Source organism: Ranitomeya imitator, chromosome 1 (genome assembly GCF_032444005.1).
Source record: "Ranitomeya imitator isolate aRanImi1 chromosome 1, aRanImi1.pri, whole genome shotgun sequence".
Taxonomy (NCBI): Eukaryota; Metazoa; Chordata; class Amphibia; order Anura; family Dendrobatidae; genus Ranitomeya; species Ranitomeya imitator.
In genome coordinates, this window is record NC_091282.1 from 308075844 (window position 1) to 308093376 (window position 17533).

A 17533-nucleotide genomic window follows, 5' to 3' on the forward strand; every position below is an offset into this window, starting at 1 on the left:
CTTAGAATGCTGCTGGTGCTGCCATAAAAAAAAAAAAAAAATCACATACTCACCTCTCTTCTCAGGACGCCGGCGCTTTCAATAATTACCTGCTCCTCTGCGGCTCCGTCTCCAGCACTGACGCTCAGCAGAGGGCGCGCACTGACTACGTCACAGCGCCCTCTAACCTGAGCGTCATTGCTAGAGGACGCTGCAGACGGAGCCGGAGCGAGGAGCAGGTAATTATAGCGCTGCGCTCCCCTTACCTGCTGCGGCGCGGTCCCTGCAGTCCCTGGCTTCTCCGGCGCTGCAGCTTCTTCCTGTAATTGAGCGGTCACATGGCTCCGATCATTTACAGCAATGAATATGCGGCTCCTCCCCTATGGGGGTGGAGCTGCCTATTCATTTCTGTAATGAGCGGTGCCATGTGACCGCTCAGTGCAGGAAGAATCTGCAGCGCCGGAGAAGCCAGGGACTGCAGGGACCGCGCCGGGAGCAGGTAAGTATCACTACACAGCCCCCGCTCCCCCTCCCCTGCTGACACCCGGGTACATGACTCGAGTATAAGCCGAGAGGGGGACTTTCAGCCCAAAAAAATGGGCTGAAAATCTCGGCTTATACTCGAGTATATACAGTATATACGGTATATATATATATATATATATATATATACACAGTATATATATATATATATATATATATATATATATATATATATATATATATATATACGCATACAGTGTATATATATATATATATTCTTTATATCTATCTATTCTATTTGTATATATCTATTCTGAAACTGTTTAACTGTAAAGCGCCGTGGAATATGTTGGCGCTATATAAATAAAGATTATTGTTATTATTATTATTCTACTCTAACCTGTCACGCTGTGATCTTACTTTATGCGGCAGATGAATTTCTGGCCTTTCATCTCTCTCTCTAATATATGTGTGTGTTTTGAAGAATATTTCCTTTGAAAACAATATGTAAATGACATAGAGAATTGCTCTATGCAAAAGCTCATGTTAAAATTGCATTGCAATCAGATAGCAATCGCACTGCATTCGGTTGTAAATCGGATGTTAGGTGTGAAAAAATAGGATTGTGCTCGCATGAAAAACACATGACACTTGCATTACAATCATCCAACTTTGCAGGAACAAAATCGGATAGATTTTAAAATCGCTGCAGCCATATCATTGCAGTCTATGTGCCCATGGGGAGTTAGTCTAAATCCTGTTTCAGGGAAATTCGGGCTGAATCACCTAAACTCACAGTGGAAACGCAGAGTGAACAGAATCTATGTTTATTTACATTGGGTTGTATTATTGTTATTAAAATCTTTGAAAAAATAATTTTTAACATACCGTTGAAAAATGAACAAAACAGTATGTTGCAATAACCAGTAGACCAATGATTATAGATGCAACCGATACGTATAAGGCATTTCGTCCCAACCTTCTTGATCCTTCGACATCGCCATCATTATAGCTGTTTAAGGCCTGTGGTATTGAAGACAAAATAATTGAATTATTAAAATGATGCATAGAAAGATAAAAGATTAGGTAAATCAGGAGCAAAACACAGACAGAAGAGGCCCCTGTGTGAGAATAATATATGGGTCCTTTGCAATCCAACAGCTTATCATACTGCACAATCTCACCTGCTTTGGAGGCAGAACTGGACTCCATTACCCCTTGGGCCCCTATGTGGCTGTCAAGGTTGTACCTATTGTGTATCCACCCCTGAGATAAATGTTAGATAGATAGATAATGCTGAAACAGTTACAGAGGTTTCTTAAATCTAGCAATCTAGAATTATAAGAAAATGATTTGCATTTACCTACATTTCTGCATTGATTATTTATAAAATGAGTTTTAATTGCACTCCAAGTTTTAATTATTGATGAACACAATCTAACTAAGCTAATCATTCACATACAGCGTCATGTCTTTAATTGAGTACATTAAGTAATCATCCACAATGCACGTACAAGTGCTTCTCACTAAATTAGAATATCATCAAAAAGTTAATTTATGTCAATTCTACAATACAAAAAGTAGAGTCTTTACAAGCAGAATGATCTATTTCAAGTGTTTATTTCTGTTAATGTTGATGGTTATGGCTTACAGTCAAAGAAAACTCAAAGTCATTATTTAAGTAAATTACAATAGTTAACAAAAACACCTGTAAAGTCTTCCTAAGCGTTTAAAAAGGGGTCCCGTAGTCTGTCTCAGTAGGCTCATGGAGAAGCCTGCCGACTTGACATATGTCCAGAAGGCAGTCATTGACACACTCCACAAGTTTGCAGGAAGAGTGAAGAGGCACACAATCCAACCTGATTGAGGTCTAGTGTGAAGTTCCACAATCAGTGATGGTTTTATAGCCTGGGAAAGAGGAAGAGGAAAGAGCAAAGCATTTGACTATTCTGAAGTGGCCTTCTATGAGCCCTGACCTAAATCCTATTGAACATCTTTGGAAAGAGCTGAAACATGCCATCTGGAAAAGGCGACCTTCAAACATGAGACAACTAGAGCAGTTTGCTCTTGAGGAGTGGGCCAAAATACCTGTCAAGAGGTGCAGAAGTCTCATTGACAGTTACAGGAATCGTTTGATTGCAGTGATTGCCTCAAAAGGTTGTGCAACAAAATATTAAATTAAGGGTACCATCATTTCTGTCCAGGCCTATTTCATGTGTTTATTTTATACAATTTTTTGTGGTTGAAAAGCAACGTCTGACTTTCATTTGTTCATTTTCATGATTATTTTCATTTATTATTACTTTTGTCAAATTCAAGTTATTTCTGTTACCATTGTGGGTTTTTCTGTCATTAAACAAGGGGTACCAACAATTTGGACCACGGGTGTGTCACTGACATCTACAGTATATGTGTCTATCTATTCTATGTGTATATATCTATTCTATTCTAACCTGTCAAACTGTGATTTTATTGTACGCGGCAGATGCTATGGTGCTATGAAAGCCCGGGATGCTTTGATAGCAGCCTTCAGCACGTCTGCATTGTTGGGTCTGGTGTCTCTCATCTTCCTCTTGACAATACCCATTAGATTCTCTATGGGATTAAAAGGAACCTGTCACCTGAATTTGGCGGGACCGGTTTTCGGTCATATGGGCGGAGTTTTCGAGTGTTTGATTCACCCTTTCCTTACCACAATATTGGATTGAAGTTCATTCTCTGGCCTCCGTAGTACATGCCTGCGCAAGGCAATCTTGCCTTGCGCATGCGCAGTATGCTTTGCCCAACTGCGGGCAAAGCTGAAAAGCATTAGTGCGCATGCGCCGGCGCACTATGTCCCGGAACACAGCGAAATAGTTCTGGGACATAGTGCGCCAGTGCATGCACACTAATGCTTTTCAGCTTTGCCCGCAGGTGGGCAAAGCATACTGCGCGTGCGCAAGGCAAGATTGCCTTGCACAGGTGTGTACTACGGAGGACAGAGAATGAACTTCAATCCAATATTGCAGCCAGCGTGCAGCCAGTGGGTAAGGAAAGGGTGAATCAAACACCTGAAAACTCCGCCCATATGACCGAAAACCGGTCCCGCCAAATTCAGGTGACAGGTTCCCTTTAAGATCAGGCCAGTTTGCTGGCCAATCAAGCACAGTTATACTGTTGTTTTTAAACCAGGTATTGGTACTTTTGGCAGCGTGAACAGGTGAAAAGTTCGGCTGGAGATGGAAATTTCTATTTCCAAAAAGCTTGTCTTCAGGGGGAAGCATGAAGTGCTCTAAAATACTTGGTAGACGGCTGTGCTGACTTTGGTCTTGTTAAAAACACAGTGGACCTACAGCAGCAGATGACATGGCTCCCCAAACCATCACTGATTGTGGAAACTTCACACTAGACCTCAAACAGCTTGGATTGTGTGCCTCTCCACTCTTCCTCCAGACTCTGAGACCTTAATTTCCAAATTAAATGCAAAATTTACTTTCATCTGAAAACAACACCTTGGACCACTGAGCAACAGTCCAGTTTTGTTTCTCCTTGGCCCAGGTAAGACACTTCTGGCGATGTCTATTGGTCATGAGTGGCTTGACAGAAGGAATGCAATGACAGCAGCAGCAGTCCACTCCTTGTGAATCTCCCCCAAATTTTTGAATGGCCTTTTCTTAACAATCCATTCAAGGCTGCGGTTATCCCGATTGCTTGTGGACCTTTTTCTACCAGACTTTTTCCTTCCTTTCAACTTTCCATTAATATGCTTAGATTCAGCACTCTGTGAACAGCCACTTTCTTTAGTAATGACCTTTTGTGGCTTACCCTCCTTGTGGAATGTGTCAATGACTGCCTTCTGGATATCTGTCAAACCAGCAGTCCTCCCATGATTGTGGAGCCTACTGAAACAGACTAACTGACCTTTTAATAAAGCTTAGGAAGCCTTTCCAGGTTTTTTTAATTATTCTAATTTACTGAGATAATGACTTTTGGGTTTTCATTGGCTGTAAGCCATAATCATCAACATTAACATAAATAAACACTTGAAATAGATCACTCTGTAATGACTCTATATAATATGAGTTTAATTTTTTGTATTAAAGAACTGAAGTAGAATATCAACAAAAAGTTAACTTAATTGTATGAGAAGTACCCGTACGTGTTTTGAAGAATATTTCCTTTGAAAACGATGTTTAAATGACATAGAGAATTTCTCTATGTAAAAGCTCATGTTAAAATTGCATAGCAATCACACTGGTTTTGGATGTATATCGGATATTAGGTGTGAAAAATCGAATTGTACTCGCATGAAAAACACATGAAACCTGCTGTTAGGAGTAGAGTTTCCGCCTCTGCACAGGGGGAATCTCGAGCTGTGTCTGCTGCTGTCTCCCATTCTGCATCGGCCACAGTGGAGCCTGCTCAGCGGAGACGTCGGTCCCAGCGTCTCATTGAATCTGATACTGTGCAAAGGGTTACTGCTGCCTCTCCAGGCTCTGCTATTGTACCCTGCACTGGTCTGCGACGAGCAGGCTTTTCTGGGACTAAGTCCTGCTTTGCACACACTGTGCATGCCCAGGGTAAGATCTCTCAGTGGAGGTGTAGGGTCACATGCTCAGGTACTGCAGCAACTTCCATTGGTCCTCCAGGAAGGCCCTGTACCTGATCAAGTTCTGTGGCAGCCTTCCATTGGTCCTTCTAGGAAGGTCCTGAAGTTGCTGCAGCTATAAAAGGTTCTCATGACCGCAGCAGGTTCTTTCCTGCACGGTGGATCCCAGGTTGCGAACGCACCTATCTCATCTAATAAATATATTTGGTGCTTTCTGCCAACCCTAACAGTATACAAGCACCAGGATCTGGCTAAGTAATGGTGGATGAACACCGATTGCAGGGGTACTTCCAGCTGCTGGAGGGCCGGTTGGCATCTGTCGAGCATGCAACCGCAGCGGTGGATGTTACCGCAATAGCTGTTCAGGCTGCTAGCGTGGCTGCAGCAGCTTTACCCACTGCCATCTCTGTTCCGACTTTATCTCACCTCCTGTTGCCTGAAAAATACTCTGGGGACAGTAAGTCCTGTAGGGGTTTCGTGAGCCAGTGTGGTATACATCTCGAGCTCCTGGCTGAACGTTTTCCACAGAGCGGGCAAAGGTGGGATTCATAATCTCTCTCCTGTCCGGCAGAGCTTTGGAGTGGGCTATGCCGCTGTGGGAACGCAAAGATCATGTGGTGAGGAGTGTTCCTCAGTTTCTGGGCACGCTGAAACAGGTCTTTGTAGGACCTCAAGTCACCCATGATACGGTGCTTCAACTGCTGGCATTGACTCACGGTTCGACCATGGTCAGCCATTTTGCCGTCCACTTCCAGCCATTAGCGTCTGAGTTGGAGTGGCCAGATAAAGCCCTCATTCCTGTATTTTGGAGGGGGCTGGCTGACCATGTGAAGGACGCTTTGGCCACTAGGGAGATTCCCGCCACACTGGAGGAGCTCATAGCTGTATCAACTCGCATAGACCTTCGTTTTCACAAGCGAGGGTTGGAGCGAGCCCAGTGTAGGCAGAGGTTTCGGCTGGCTCCCACCTTCGCCAGAGCTTTTGAATCTCCGGTCCAGGCGCCCGAGTCACATGAGGCCATAGAGGTGTCACGAGCGGGGTCCAAGTCCCCGTCCGCTCGTGCACTTAAGGACTGTCATGTTTGCCAGCAGTCAGGACATCTTGCCTCCAAGTGTCCTCAGCGGTCGGGGAAACATCAGTGTCTAGTGGCAGTTGGAAGAGGTACACTAGACACGGAGACGTTTGCCTCCAAGTTGTCCTTCAAGGGGACAATTACCATTGGCCCATCCACTCTTATGGTTGAGCTATGCTTGGACTCTGGGGCGGAGGGTAATTTTATGTCATCCGCTTTTGCCCAGCGATACGCAATACCCCTGGTCATGCTCGCCAAACCAGTAACCAGTCGAGTGGTAAATGCAGGGCCGCCATCAGGGCATTACAGCCGTGACTGGCGTATGGGGCCCGGTGAGCAGAGGGGGCCCGCATCGGGCCCCGTCTCATCTGCTCACTGGGCCCCCCCCTGCAGGCGCTGCGGCACACTATTGACGTGCGGGCCCGCGCCCGCACATCAATAGTTAACAGCCGCCAGCCAGTCTGAGGCTGGCGGCTGAATAGGGCCGCAGTGCGCACTCGCCGGCGTCTGACGTCATTGTCAGCTGCCGGGCCCGGCGAGTGCGTCTGTGTGGAGCCTGGAGGGAGCTTCACCCGGCGCAGGAGCTTGGCCAGGTAAGAACTCTTGTTTTTTTTTCTTTGCGAGCTGCGATCCAGGGGGGCCCGGGGGGGGGGGGGTTAGAAATGCTGGACTCAGTGGGGCATAAATGCTGGACTCAGTGGGGCATAAATGCTGGACTCAGTGGGGCAGAAATGCTGGACACAGTGGGGCAGAATGCTATAGACACTGGGGCAGAATGCTATGGACACAGTGGGGCAGAAATGCTGGACACAGTGGGGCAGAAATGCTGGACACAGTGGGGCAGACATGCTGGACACAGTGGGGCAGACATGCTGGACACAGTGGGGCAGACATGCTGGACACAGTGGGGCAGACATGCTGGACACATTGGGGCAGAAATGCTGGACACAGTGGGGCAGAAATGCTATGGACACAGTGGGGCAGAAATGCTGGACACAGTGGGGCAGAAATGCTGGACACAGTGGGGCAGAAATGCTGGACACAGTGGGGCAGAAATGCTGGACACAGTGGGGCAGACATGCTGGACACAGTGGGGCAGACATGCTGGACACAGTGGGGCAGACATGCTGGACACAGTGGGGCAGACATGCTGGACACAGTGGGGCAGACATGCTGGACACAGTGGGGCAGACATGCTGGACACAGTGGGGCAGACATGCTGGACACAGTGGGGCAGACATGCTGGACACAGTGGGGCAGACATGCTGGACACAGTGGGGCAGAAATGCTATGGACACAGTGGGGCAGAAATGCTGGACACAGTGGGGCAGAAATGCTGGACACAGTGGGGCATAAATGCTGGACACAGTGGGGCATAAATGCTGGACACAGTGGGGCATAAATGCTGGACACAGTGGGGCAGAAATGCTATGGACACAGTGGGGCAGAAATGCTATGGACACAGTGGAGCAGAATGCTGGACACACTGGGGCAGAATGCTGGACACAGTGACAGGGGCAGAATGCTGGACACAGTGACAGGGGCAGAATGCTGGACACAGTGACAGGGGCAGACTGTGAGACCCGGGGGCAGAATGCTGGAAATTGGGGCAGAATGCGAGACACGGGGCAGAATGGAGATACAGGGCATGATTGGAGACATGGGGCAGGATGAAAGACATGGGGGCATGACTGGAGACAGATGGGGAGGATTGGAGACAGATGGGGCAGAATGGAGACACAGGGGGCATGATTGGAGACAAGTGGCTGGATTTCAGACATGAGGGCATGGTTGGAGACATAGGGGGCAGAATGGAGACATGGGGCATGATTGGAGACAGATCGTGCAGGATCATGGGGCAGGATGGATATGATGGAGAAAGATGGGGCAGGATGGAGAGATCACATGGGGTGATCATATGGGGCAGGATGGGGAGATCATATGGGGCAGAATGGATACTCATGAGGGCAGGATGGGAGAACATGTGGCTGACGCCAGGAATGAGACACACGGTGGCCAGGATGGGGAATATTATTACCATAGGGGCTAATTTAGGGATATTATTACTGCAGTGATGTATTTATTTTATTTTTTGAGGACACGGTTTTAAATGGGGGGGCGGTCCTGTTACTGTGTAGAGTGACACTATGTCGCCTCTTTTTCTTCATGTGGTGTAATGTAGAAGGTGGGAAAAATTAAGTAATGTATTCTACAAGCGGAGCTCGAGATAACTGTTATTTCCTGCAGAGAGAAGTCCTCGCTGGATTAAATGATGGCGGTCTGTGCTGGATGAAAGATGAAGGACTTCACCTAGAGACGTCACTGGTGAGTCAGTGTGTTACCTATACACTGACACTATACACTGTATACTGTATACAGAGCTGCTGTGTATAATTTCACTAGTGATCACTGTATTATCTGTACACAGACACTGCATACCAAGTACAGATCTCTTGTGTATAATGGCACTTATGGTGATAGTATGGTGCTTTTTTTTAATTACTGATCAGAATTGTAGTATTCAGTCACTATGTGGTGGTAATATGTGGTCTGGACATGGTGTTGCGGTATTTGTTCCTTGTATGTGATATTATTCGATCACTGTGGTGGTAATATGTCATCTGGTCATGGTGTAGCGGTATTTGTTCCTTGTATGTGATATTATTGGTCATTTTAAAAATTGAAAAATAAATAAAAATATACCTAAATTGTATTGCATATTTTAACAAATATTTAGTAGGTTACAGTAGAGTAGGGCCCGGCCAAAAGTGTCTACCATGTTATGGTGGCGGCTTAAAAAATCTTTTGGCCAAAACAAAAGCTGCTGGCTATATTTATGATCTGGTGATGGGAACTGTTGATGTGTGATAGGTGAGAAGTGGAGATTTTCCAAGAGAGAGCGGTGCGTCTGTGGACAGTTCGAGGGGTGGAGCGTGGAGGCGGGGCTGGGGTGGAGCCTGGGCGGAGTCTCAAGGGGGCCCCGAAAATTTTGCCAGTATGGGGCCCCGAAATTTCTAGTGGCAGCCCTGGGTAAATGGGTCAACACTACCCTCACAGATTACACACCAAACCATTCCTTTCACTCTTTCTGTGTCTCCATCACATCAGGAGATTATCTGTCTATTAGTCATTCCTGAGGGAATTGATGAGGTCCTGTTGGGGATACCATGGCTACGCTATCATTCTCCTCATATGGAGTGGTCCTCAGGGAGAATTTTGGGATGGAGTAAATCCTGTGAGGGTAGATGTCATAGGGAGTGCATTCAGGTTGCTACAACAGAGGTACCTGCAGATCTTTCCTCTCTCCCCAAGCACTATTGGCCCTATGCGGACGTGTTCTCTAAAAGGGCTGCGGAGACCCTTCCGCCTCACCGCCCCTATGATTGTCCTATTGACCTCTTGCCTGGTGCTGAGCCTCCCCGGGGTCGAGTCTATCCGTTATCTCTCCCGGAGATGGAGGCAATGTCTCAGTACATCCAAGAGAATCTGGCAAGAGTATTAATTAGGAAGTCAGTGTCACCTGCAGGGGCTGGGTTCTTCTTCATGCAGAAGAAAAGTGGAGACTTACGTCCATGCATAGACTACAGGGGTCTTAACACCATCACCGTTAAGAACAAGTACCCACTACCCCTGATATCTGAGCTTTTTGATAGGCTACGGGGAGCAAGGGTATTTACTAAATTAGATCTGCGGAGTGCTTACAACCTGATTCGCATCCGTGAAGTGGACGAATGGAAGACGGCTTTTAACACCAGGGATGGGCACTATGAATATCTGGTGATGCCCTTCGGGCTCTGTAATGCCCCAGCCGTTTTCCAAGACTTTGCGAACGTCATCTTCCAGGATATGCTCACCACCTCGGTCGTAGTCTATCTGGATGATATTCTCATCTACTCTCCAGATATTGACTCCCATCGGAGAGATGCTCGCAAAGTCTTTGACCTCTTACAGGCAAACTCCCTCTACGCCAAGTTGGAGAAGTGTGTGTTTGAGCAGGAGTCCTTGCCTTTCCTTGGTTATATCATTTCTGCCCATGGTTTGGCTATGGATCCTGCCAAGCTACAGGCTGTGATGGACTGGCAGGAACCCCATTCACTTAAAGCGGTGCAGCGCTTTATGGGGTTCATTAATTACTATTGCCAGTTCATTCCACACTTCTCAACTTTGGTAGCTCCCTTGGTTGCCCTCACCAAGAAGGGAGCAAATCCCAAGTTGTGGTCGGAGGATGTCTCCAAGCTCTCTCTCTCAAATAAGTCACACTTCGCTAGCGCTCCCATCCTACATCGCCCCGATGTAGATAAACCATTTATAATGGAGGTGGATGCCTCATCCGTTGGAGCTGGAACAGTCCTTTTCCAAAAGGATGCTCAAGGTCGGAAGCATCCTTGCTTCTTCTTCTCCAAGACCTTCACACCAGCGGAGAGGAATTATTCCATCGGGGACAGGGAGTTGCTAGCCATGAAGTTGGCTTTCTCAGAGTGGAGACACCTCTTGGAGGGAGCTCGCTTTCCCTTCCAAGTGTTCACGGACCACAAGAACTTGGTGTACCTACAGAAGGCCCAGCGGCTAAATTCTCGCCAGGTCCCTGTTCTTTTCCCGGTTTCATTTTACTCTCCATTTTCTCTCCGGGGAGAAGAACACTCGTGCTGATGCTCTCTCCCGCTCCGTAGTGTCATCTGAGGAGGAGGAGCCTCGGCTTATTGTCCCTTCTGAGAGCCTGAGAACTGTGGCTCTGGTTTCACTACAGTCCGTGCCCCAGGCAAGACTTTTGTACCAGCAAATTTGCGACTGGAGGTTCTCTCTTGGGCTCACTCGTCCAGTGTGGGTGGGCATTTTGGGACCAAGAGGACATCTGAGCTGTTGGTGAGGACGTACTGGTGGCCGCATATGGCTCGTGACGTCGGGGACTATATTAGGGCGTGTGTCTCCTGCGCCAAGAATCGGTCTCCTCGGCAACGGCCTGCTGGGCTACTTTACCCCCTGCCAGTGGCAGACAAGCACTGGGAGATGGTCGGGATGGACTTCATGGTGGGCTTACCCAAGTCTCGTAACTGCACCATTATCTGGGTAGTCACCGATCATTTCTCTAAGATGGTGCACTTGGTGCCGCTTCCGCGGTTACCTTCTGCACGCGCCTTGGCGGCATTGTTCGTAAAACATATTTTCCGTTTACATGGAATGCCTGATAAAATTGTCAGCGACTGGGGTCCCCAGTTCATGTCTCGGTTTTGGAGAGAGCTCTGTCGTTTACTCAGTACAGAGCTAAATCTCTCCTCTGCATATCATCCCGAGACGAATGGGTTGGTAGAGAGGGCCAACCAGACTCTGGTGACATACCTGCGACATTTTGTCTCTGCTAGGCAGGATGACTGGGCATCTTTGCTACTAAAGTACTGTGGATTGACTCCTTCTGCCTGCGGTGTGTCCCCCTGCATAATCAGGGAATCCCCATAAGAAAACGACCAAACGCTGACATCAAGGGGTTTTGTCATATTTAGGGGGGAAATAACTGAGGAGAATCAACACCCTTCATATATAAACTTGTTGCCCCCTAATGCTCAAGGACACACAGAAGAGGTATAGTATTTAAAGTGACAGTACCTACTTTGCCAATGGGTTCTACTTAAAGTGACAGCAGCTGTCTAATCTCTGGGCCTTATTTAAAGTGACAGCAACCAATTTGCCACTGGGTCCTATTTAAGGTGAAAGTACTCTACTTAAACTGACGGAACCTTTTATCCCACCAGTTTCTATTTAAAGCAATAATACCAATACACATAACTAATATCTGGGATTAATCTAAAGTGCTAATTCCCATTCAATTGCTGGGCTCTATTTAAAGTGACAGCACTTAATTAACATCTGGGTCCAATTGAAATTAGAAGCAGCAATAGAACTTCTGACTCTATTTAAAGTGACAGTACTTATTTTCTACCAAGTTATACCAATGAGTTCAATCAGGAAATCATCCTCTAAGTCATACGTAGACATTCCTAATTTACTAAGTCCTGGCAAGTTCACCTCTCCTCAAAAGGGGAAGTACCTAAAACAAACGAAACAACAATGTCATTAACCCAAAGGAATAATCCAACACAACGCTCTAGTGGTAAAATGAATCCAGACTCTAAAAATAAAGACTCCCCCTCCCCAACCAAAAAAGATTCAACAGAAGATCTAACAATGGACTCCTCTGTTTCCGGTAAAAGGAGCGCTCCAGAGGAAAACTCGGTCGCAGAATTCGACCCCAGATACAAAAGAGAGCGCTCAGATTTAGAATGGATAACTATAAAAAAGAGCCCTGAGGAAGTATTCTACCAAAAAATTATCTCTTTGATTGACAGCAAACTAGATGAGGGGTTTACAAAACACAACACACATTTTGAGGAGATGTGCGCAGGCATAGCTCAAAAACTGGAGATAAGTGAAAAAAAGTTTGCAGAACTAACACAAAAAACTGAAATAGCACATATATACGAAAAGCGGCTTAGAAAGCCTTAGCCAGCTCACCAACCAGACCAGCAGTAATGGAGCACGAGAGTCCGTCTTGATCCAAACGTCCAGCAACAGCAAATCCAACATGCCTGGCATGAGTAAGACCGATTTAGGTCGAAACGCGTAGCCTTATTTATTACAAACACCTGTTTGGTCCACCACATGTAAGGATTATCTATTTTAACCATTTGGATTATTAAAGATTTCAAGTTTTTATCGGAGCTGGAGTATCTATTTTCTACAAAAAACTGATGCCTTGGCTTCCCAGAACATTACCCTTAAACAGGAAATTAACGAACTTTGATCCAAAGTAGCAGACCTGGAGGATAGAAGCCGTCACAATAACCTAAAAATCAGAGGCATCCCAGAGGAGGTTAAACAAGAGGACCTATCAGACTTTGTGAAAACCATTTTCAAAAAAACACTACCAAACTCTAACAACCTGGAGTTGTGCATTGTTATTATACACAGACTACCCAAACCTAACGGAATACACGCTGACAAGCCGAGAGACACAATCTTGCGTCTCCATTTCTACAATACCAAAGAGAGGATCCAAAATTATGTTAAGGAAAAAGGCTCACTACCAGACCCTTACCACCACCTTAAAATCTTTATGGATCTATCCAAACATACTTTGGACTCACGTAGAGCGTTTAAGCCCATCACGGATATCCTGAAGGATAAACACATTCGCTACAAATGGGGATTTCCGACCAAACTAATGTTTTACTACAAGGATAAATTCATCGTGCTCAATTCGGTGGAGGAGGGAAGATCATTCTTCGAATCCGATATTTGAATATTTGAAGGTTGTGGTCATGTTATGCATATTGTTTCATCCCTTTGATCCTCTCTCCTAATGTGGGACGGCTGCAGAAATAAAATTTAGTCGCCTCACAGCTTCTGGGGTTAATGGGAGAGTTGAAACATACACGAACTTTCCCCAAAGGTCAAGAATCCCACTCGGATCAAAACCCGAAACTGAACATTTGCATATATTGTATTGCAGTTTGTTGTATTTTGTTAATCTTGTTCATTTTCTTGTTCATTATTTTCTTTATCTTGTTTCTTGGTGTTCCAATAGATCTAGCAACTTCATAGTAATGCTGATTAAGTTTCTGTCCTACAACGTCAGGGGGCTTAATAGCCCTTGTAAGAGATATAACCTGCTGAAAGAACTAAAACAACAACAAGTGGATGTCGCCTGCATACAGGAGACGAAATTCCCAAACAGTAACTATCCAAATTTATCACACAGGGACTTCCCACATTCATATAGCTCATCAGCAACAAAAAAAAAGGCAGGGGTAATTACCTTAATAAAAAACACAGTCCCTTTTAAATTAGTTGAGGAATTCACTGACCCGGGGGTAGATACCATATCTTAATATGCAAAATAAACTCAATTCTAAGTACGATAGTGAATATATATTGCCCCAATATCAAGCACATGAACTTTCTTGATAAGATCTCCAAAAACATACAAGCAAAAAAAAAAAAAGGGAAATCTATATATCTTAGGAGACTTCAACATGGTACCCGATGGGAAACTAGACTCCTCATCTCTAACTAGACATCTCACACTGATGCGTCTCCGCTTTGTTGGAGAGGTTGCGGATGCAAAGGTGATATAGTGCATGTCTTTTGGACGTGCCCAAAACTTGGGAGTTTGTGGAACGAGATTTCTGAATATATTAGCAACCTTATCAGTAGAGACTTCGCTCTCTCATCGCAGAATTTATTGTTCTCCTTGGATCTGGAAGATATCCACCCCTCCACTAGACATGTTGTTATCCACCTCCTGCTGATAGTAAAGAATCTGATCGCTACATTTTGGAAAAGACCCGAACCTCCAAGGCTCTCTGACGTTTTGGACAGGTTACAAATACATAATGCACTTGATTTTAAATTTGCTGTAATGAATGATTGCATGCATAAGTACGACAGAAAGTGGAACACCTGGAACACCATCCATCAAAGTTCTGTTTAGCGGACAACGTTGTCTGGAGTTATAGATGGAGAGTATATTCTTATGTATATAGTTAACTTTTGAACATAGGAATATAGAGATTAGTGACAATAAGACAGATATGGAGACAAATATTTTCATAACTAATAATAGATCTGTCTACACTCTGGTTACTTATTCCCCTTTCCTTCTCCCCCTCCCCTTCCCCTTCCTCCCCTCCCCCTTTCCTCCCCCTCTCTACTTTCCCTACATGTTAGTTTTGACGAAGCATATAACAATATTACACAAAGTATGGTTGTCATGTTTAAAAGTTCAATAAAAACACTTAAACAAGAATTGTAAAATTCGGCCAGGTCAGGAAGGTAAAAACAGGCTTTGTGGTCAATAGGTTAAGGGAGAGGGGTACAGTAGGGTCCATCATACTGTGCGTGTGGAGGGTACTGTGGAGGAATTCACTGTGGGGGTATCATACTGTGTTTGAAGGCACTTTTCTTTGCATCCCACTTTATTATCTGTTTTATTCAAGGTTTTAAATTAGGCCACAGGCTTTTTCGTGCTTTTACATAACATATTATAATATAATTCGAAAAGTTAATAATTTTATTTGATAAGGAAACGCTCCTCAATTGTAGACATTTTTTTAACAATTATCAAGGTTGGCATGTGACTTTGTTCAAGCTTTTAATTTTGGCCCTCTATGTATCTGAATTTGACATCCCTGGCTTAAAGGGTTATCCTTATCCGAGAAAGTGTTACAATTGAAAAGAGGTTGTAAAAACAAACAACTTTGCAAATGTAATAATATACCTAATTTGGATGTTTCCATGTGTCTGTGCGCAATGAGTCATCCACAGCTAACTTAGATATCCATAGTTACTACCACTAGCAGCTAACTGCGTGGGCGTAACCATGGATACCTAAGGAGAGGAGCTCTCCCTGGTGGCAAGTTAAGGCATAAGCCTTTTTTGAATGTTAGCCTGTGAGGCAACACTGTGAGGCAACACTGTGAGGCAACACTGTGAGGCAACACTGTGAGGCAACACTGAGGCAAGAGTGTGAGGTAACATTGCAAAGATGGATCAAATTGAGCGTGCTGCTTCACGTAGAGAAGCGAATTGCATACGGATGCTTAACCTACATCTTAATGAAACAGAAGAGAAACTAAATTGTAGAAGAACTGCTGATGCAGCCCGACAGAGGGCGGCCAAAGCAAGAGAAAGAATGAAGTAACTGAATCAAGTAGAGCACCTAATGCTGCACGACAACTAGCAACATGCAATGCACAAAGTGATACACATATTTCACTAAAAAGACAACAAGATAGAATACGTGTCCAAAATGCAAGAGCCACTCGACGACGGCAAGTTACATTTGCTGGTAGAGGACTTCTCAATTTAATTGATGAGACACGTATTGAAAAGCACTATGCTGGCGAACTGACATTTCAATGTCAGTTCTGCCAATCTAAAAATTTCAAAGACAAAATGGCGCAGGACAAAACATTCCCTTTCTGCTGCAATAGAGGGCGCATCGAATTACGTCCCATTCGTATGGATGAGCAATTAGTCAAGTTGATGAAAGGAGAGCATCAGCACTCCAATAACTTTATGCCTAATACAAGGCAATACAATAGCTCACTTGCTTTGGCATCAATGGGAGCACAAGTAGCGCCACCTCCTGGGCATGGCCCATACTGTTTTCGAATTCATGGACAAATTTACCACAGAACTGCCCCATTGCATCCTGTTGTGGGTAGTACTCCCAAGTTTGCCCAGATTTATATCTTGGACAGTGAAGAAACATTAACAACAAGAAGTCAAGCAAATAAAAAGTGCCTCCCAGCACTGCTATCATCTCATGGAGAGAAAATGAAAGCAATTAACCCACTCGCAAGAGCCTTCACAATGATGAGGGAATTTGAAATAGAGGAAGAGAGGATTGCTGAATTAGAAAATCGTGATCCACTTGAAATAACAATGTCAATTATAAATGACTACAATGATGACCTGTGGATCAAGATCGACAAGAAAAAATCACGCTGTTGCAGTACTATACATACAGGCTTGCAATTCGTGAAAAGTTCAATCACCTTTTAAATACTGGGAAGTTGACGCAACAATTTATTGTTGACAGTTACGTCAAAATTTAATCCGACAGGATCAAATATATAAAACAAACTCAAAAGGCATGACACGTCGACAGTTATGCCGGCGTTATGGATCACATCCATAATGCTGCGTTACACCAAGGGCTAAGAGCTGGGACACCAGTAATTTTACCATCCACTTTCATTGGAAGCCCAAGAGCTATGCAGCAAAATTATCAAGACGCCATGACAATTGTCCGAAAATTCGGAAAGCCAGATCTTTTTGTTACGATGACCTGTAACCCAAAGTGGAAAGAATTTACTGAAAACTTAGAACCATGGCAAAGGCCAGAGTTCAGACCAGATTTGGTTGCACGAGTATTTAAAATCAAACTCCAAGCCGTACTTAACGAGATTTTGAAAGAACACATTTTTGGCCGTGTAGTTGCCTATGTGCATGTAATAGAATTTCAAAAGCGTGGACTACCACACGCTCACATGCTCTTAATCCTCAGAGAGGAAGATAAACCGAGGGACAAAGAAATAATTGACGAATTGGTCTCTGCTGAAATCCCAAATGAGACAGCAAATCCAAAACTGCATGAGGCCTGTCCCACACGTCCAGATAATTCCGGTACTGGAAAAATCGGTACCGGAATTATCCGTGTCCGTGTGCTTACGGAGCACATCAGTGTGGCACACGTGCGGCAGCCGTGTGCCGACTGAGGACCACACGGACCGTGCAGGAGACAGCACTACAGTTAAGCGCTGTCCCCTGCGTGCGGTGCTGAAGCCGGTATTCATCCCTTCTTCCCAGCAGCGTTCGCTGGGAAGAAGGAATGAATAATCTTTTTTTTTTCC

General features: G+C 44.9%; 1 protein-coding gene across 1 annotated transcript in view; it reads right to left on the reverse strand.

Moving 5' to 3' along the window:
• TMEM233 (transmembrane protein 233) overlaps window positions 1–17533 on the reverse strand; it is a 173831-nt gene that overhangs the window by 51123 nt on the left and 105175 nt on the right. Inside the window, exon 2 of the mRNA XM_069745423.1 lies at window positions 1351–1485. Coding sequence (XP_069601524.1) covers window positions 1351–1485 — 135 coding nt within the window. The remainder of the gene's footprint in view (window positions 1–1350; window positions 1486–17533) is intronic.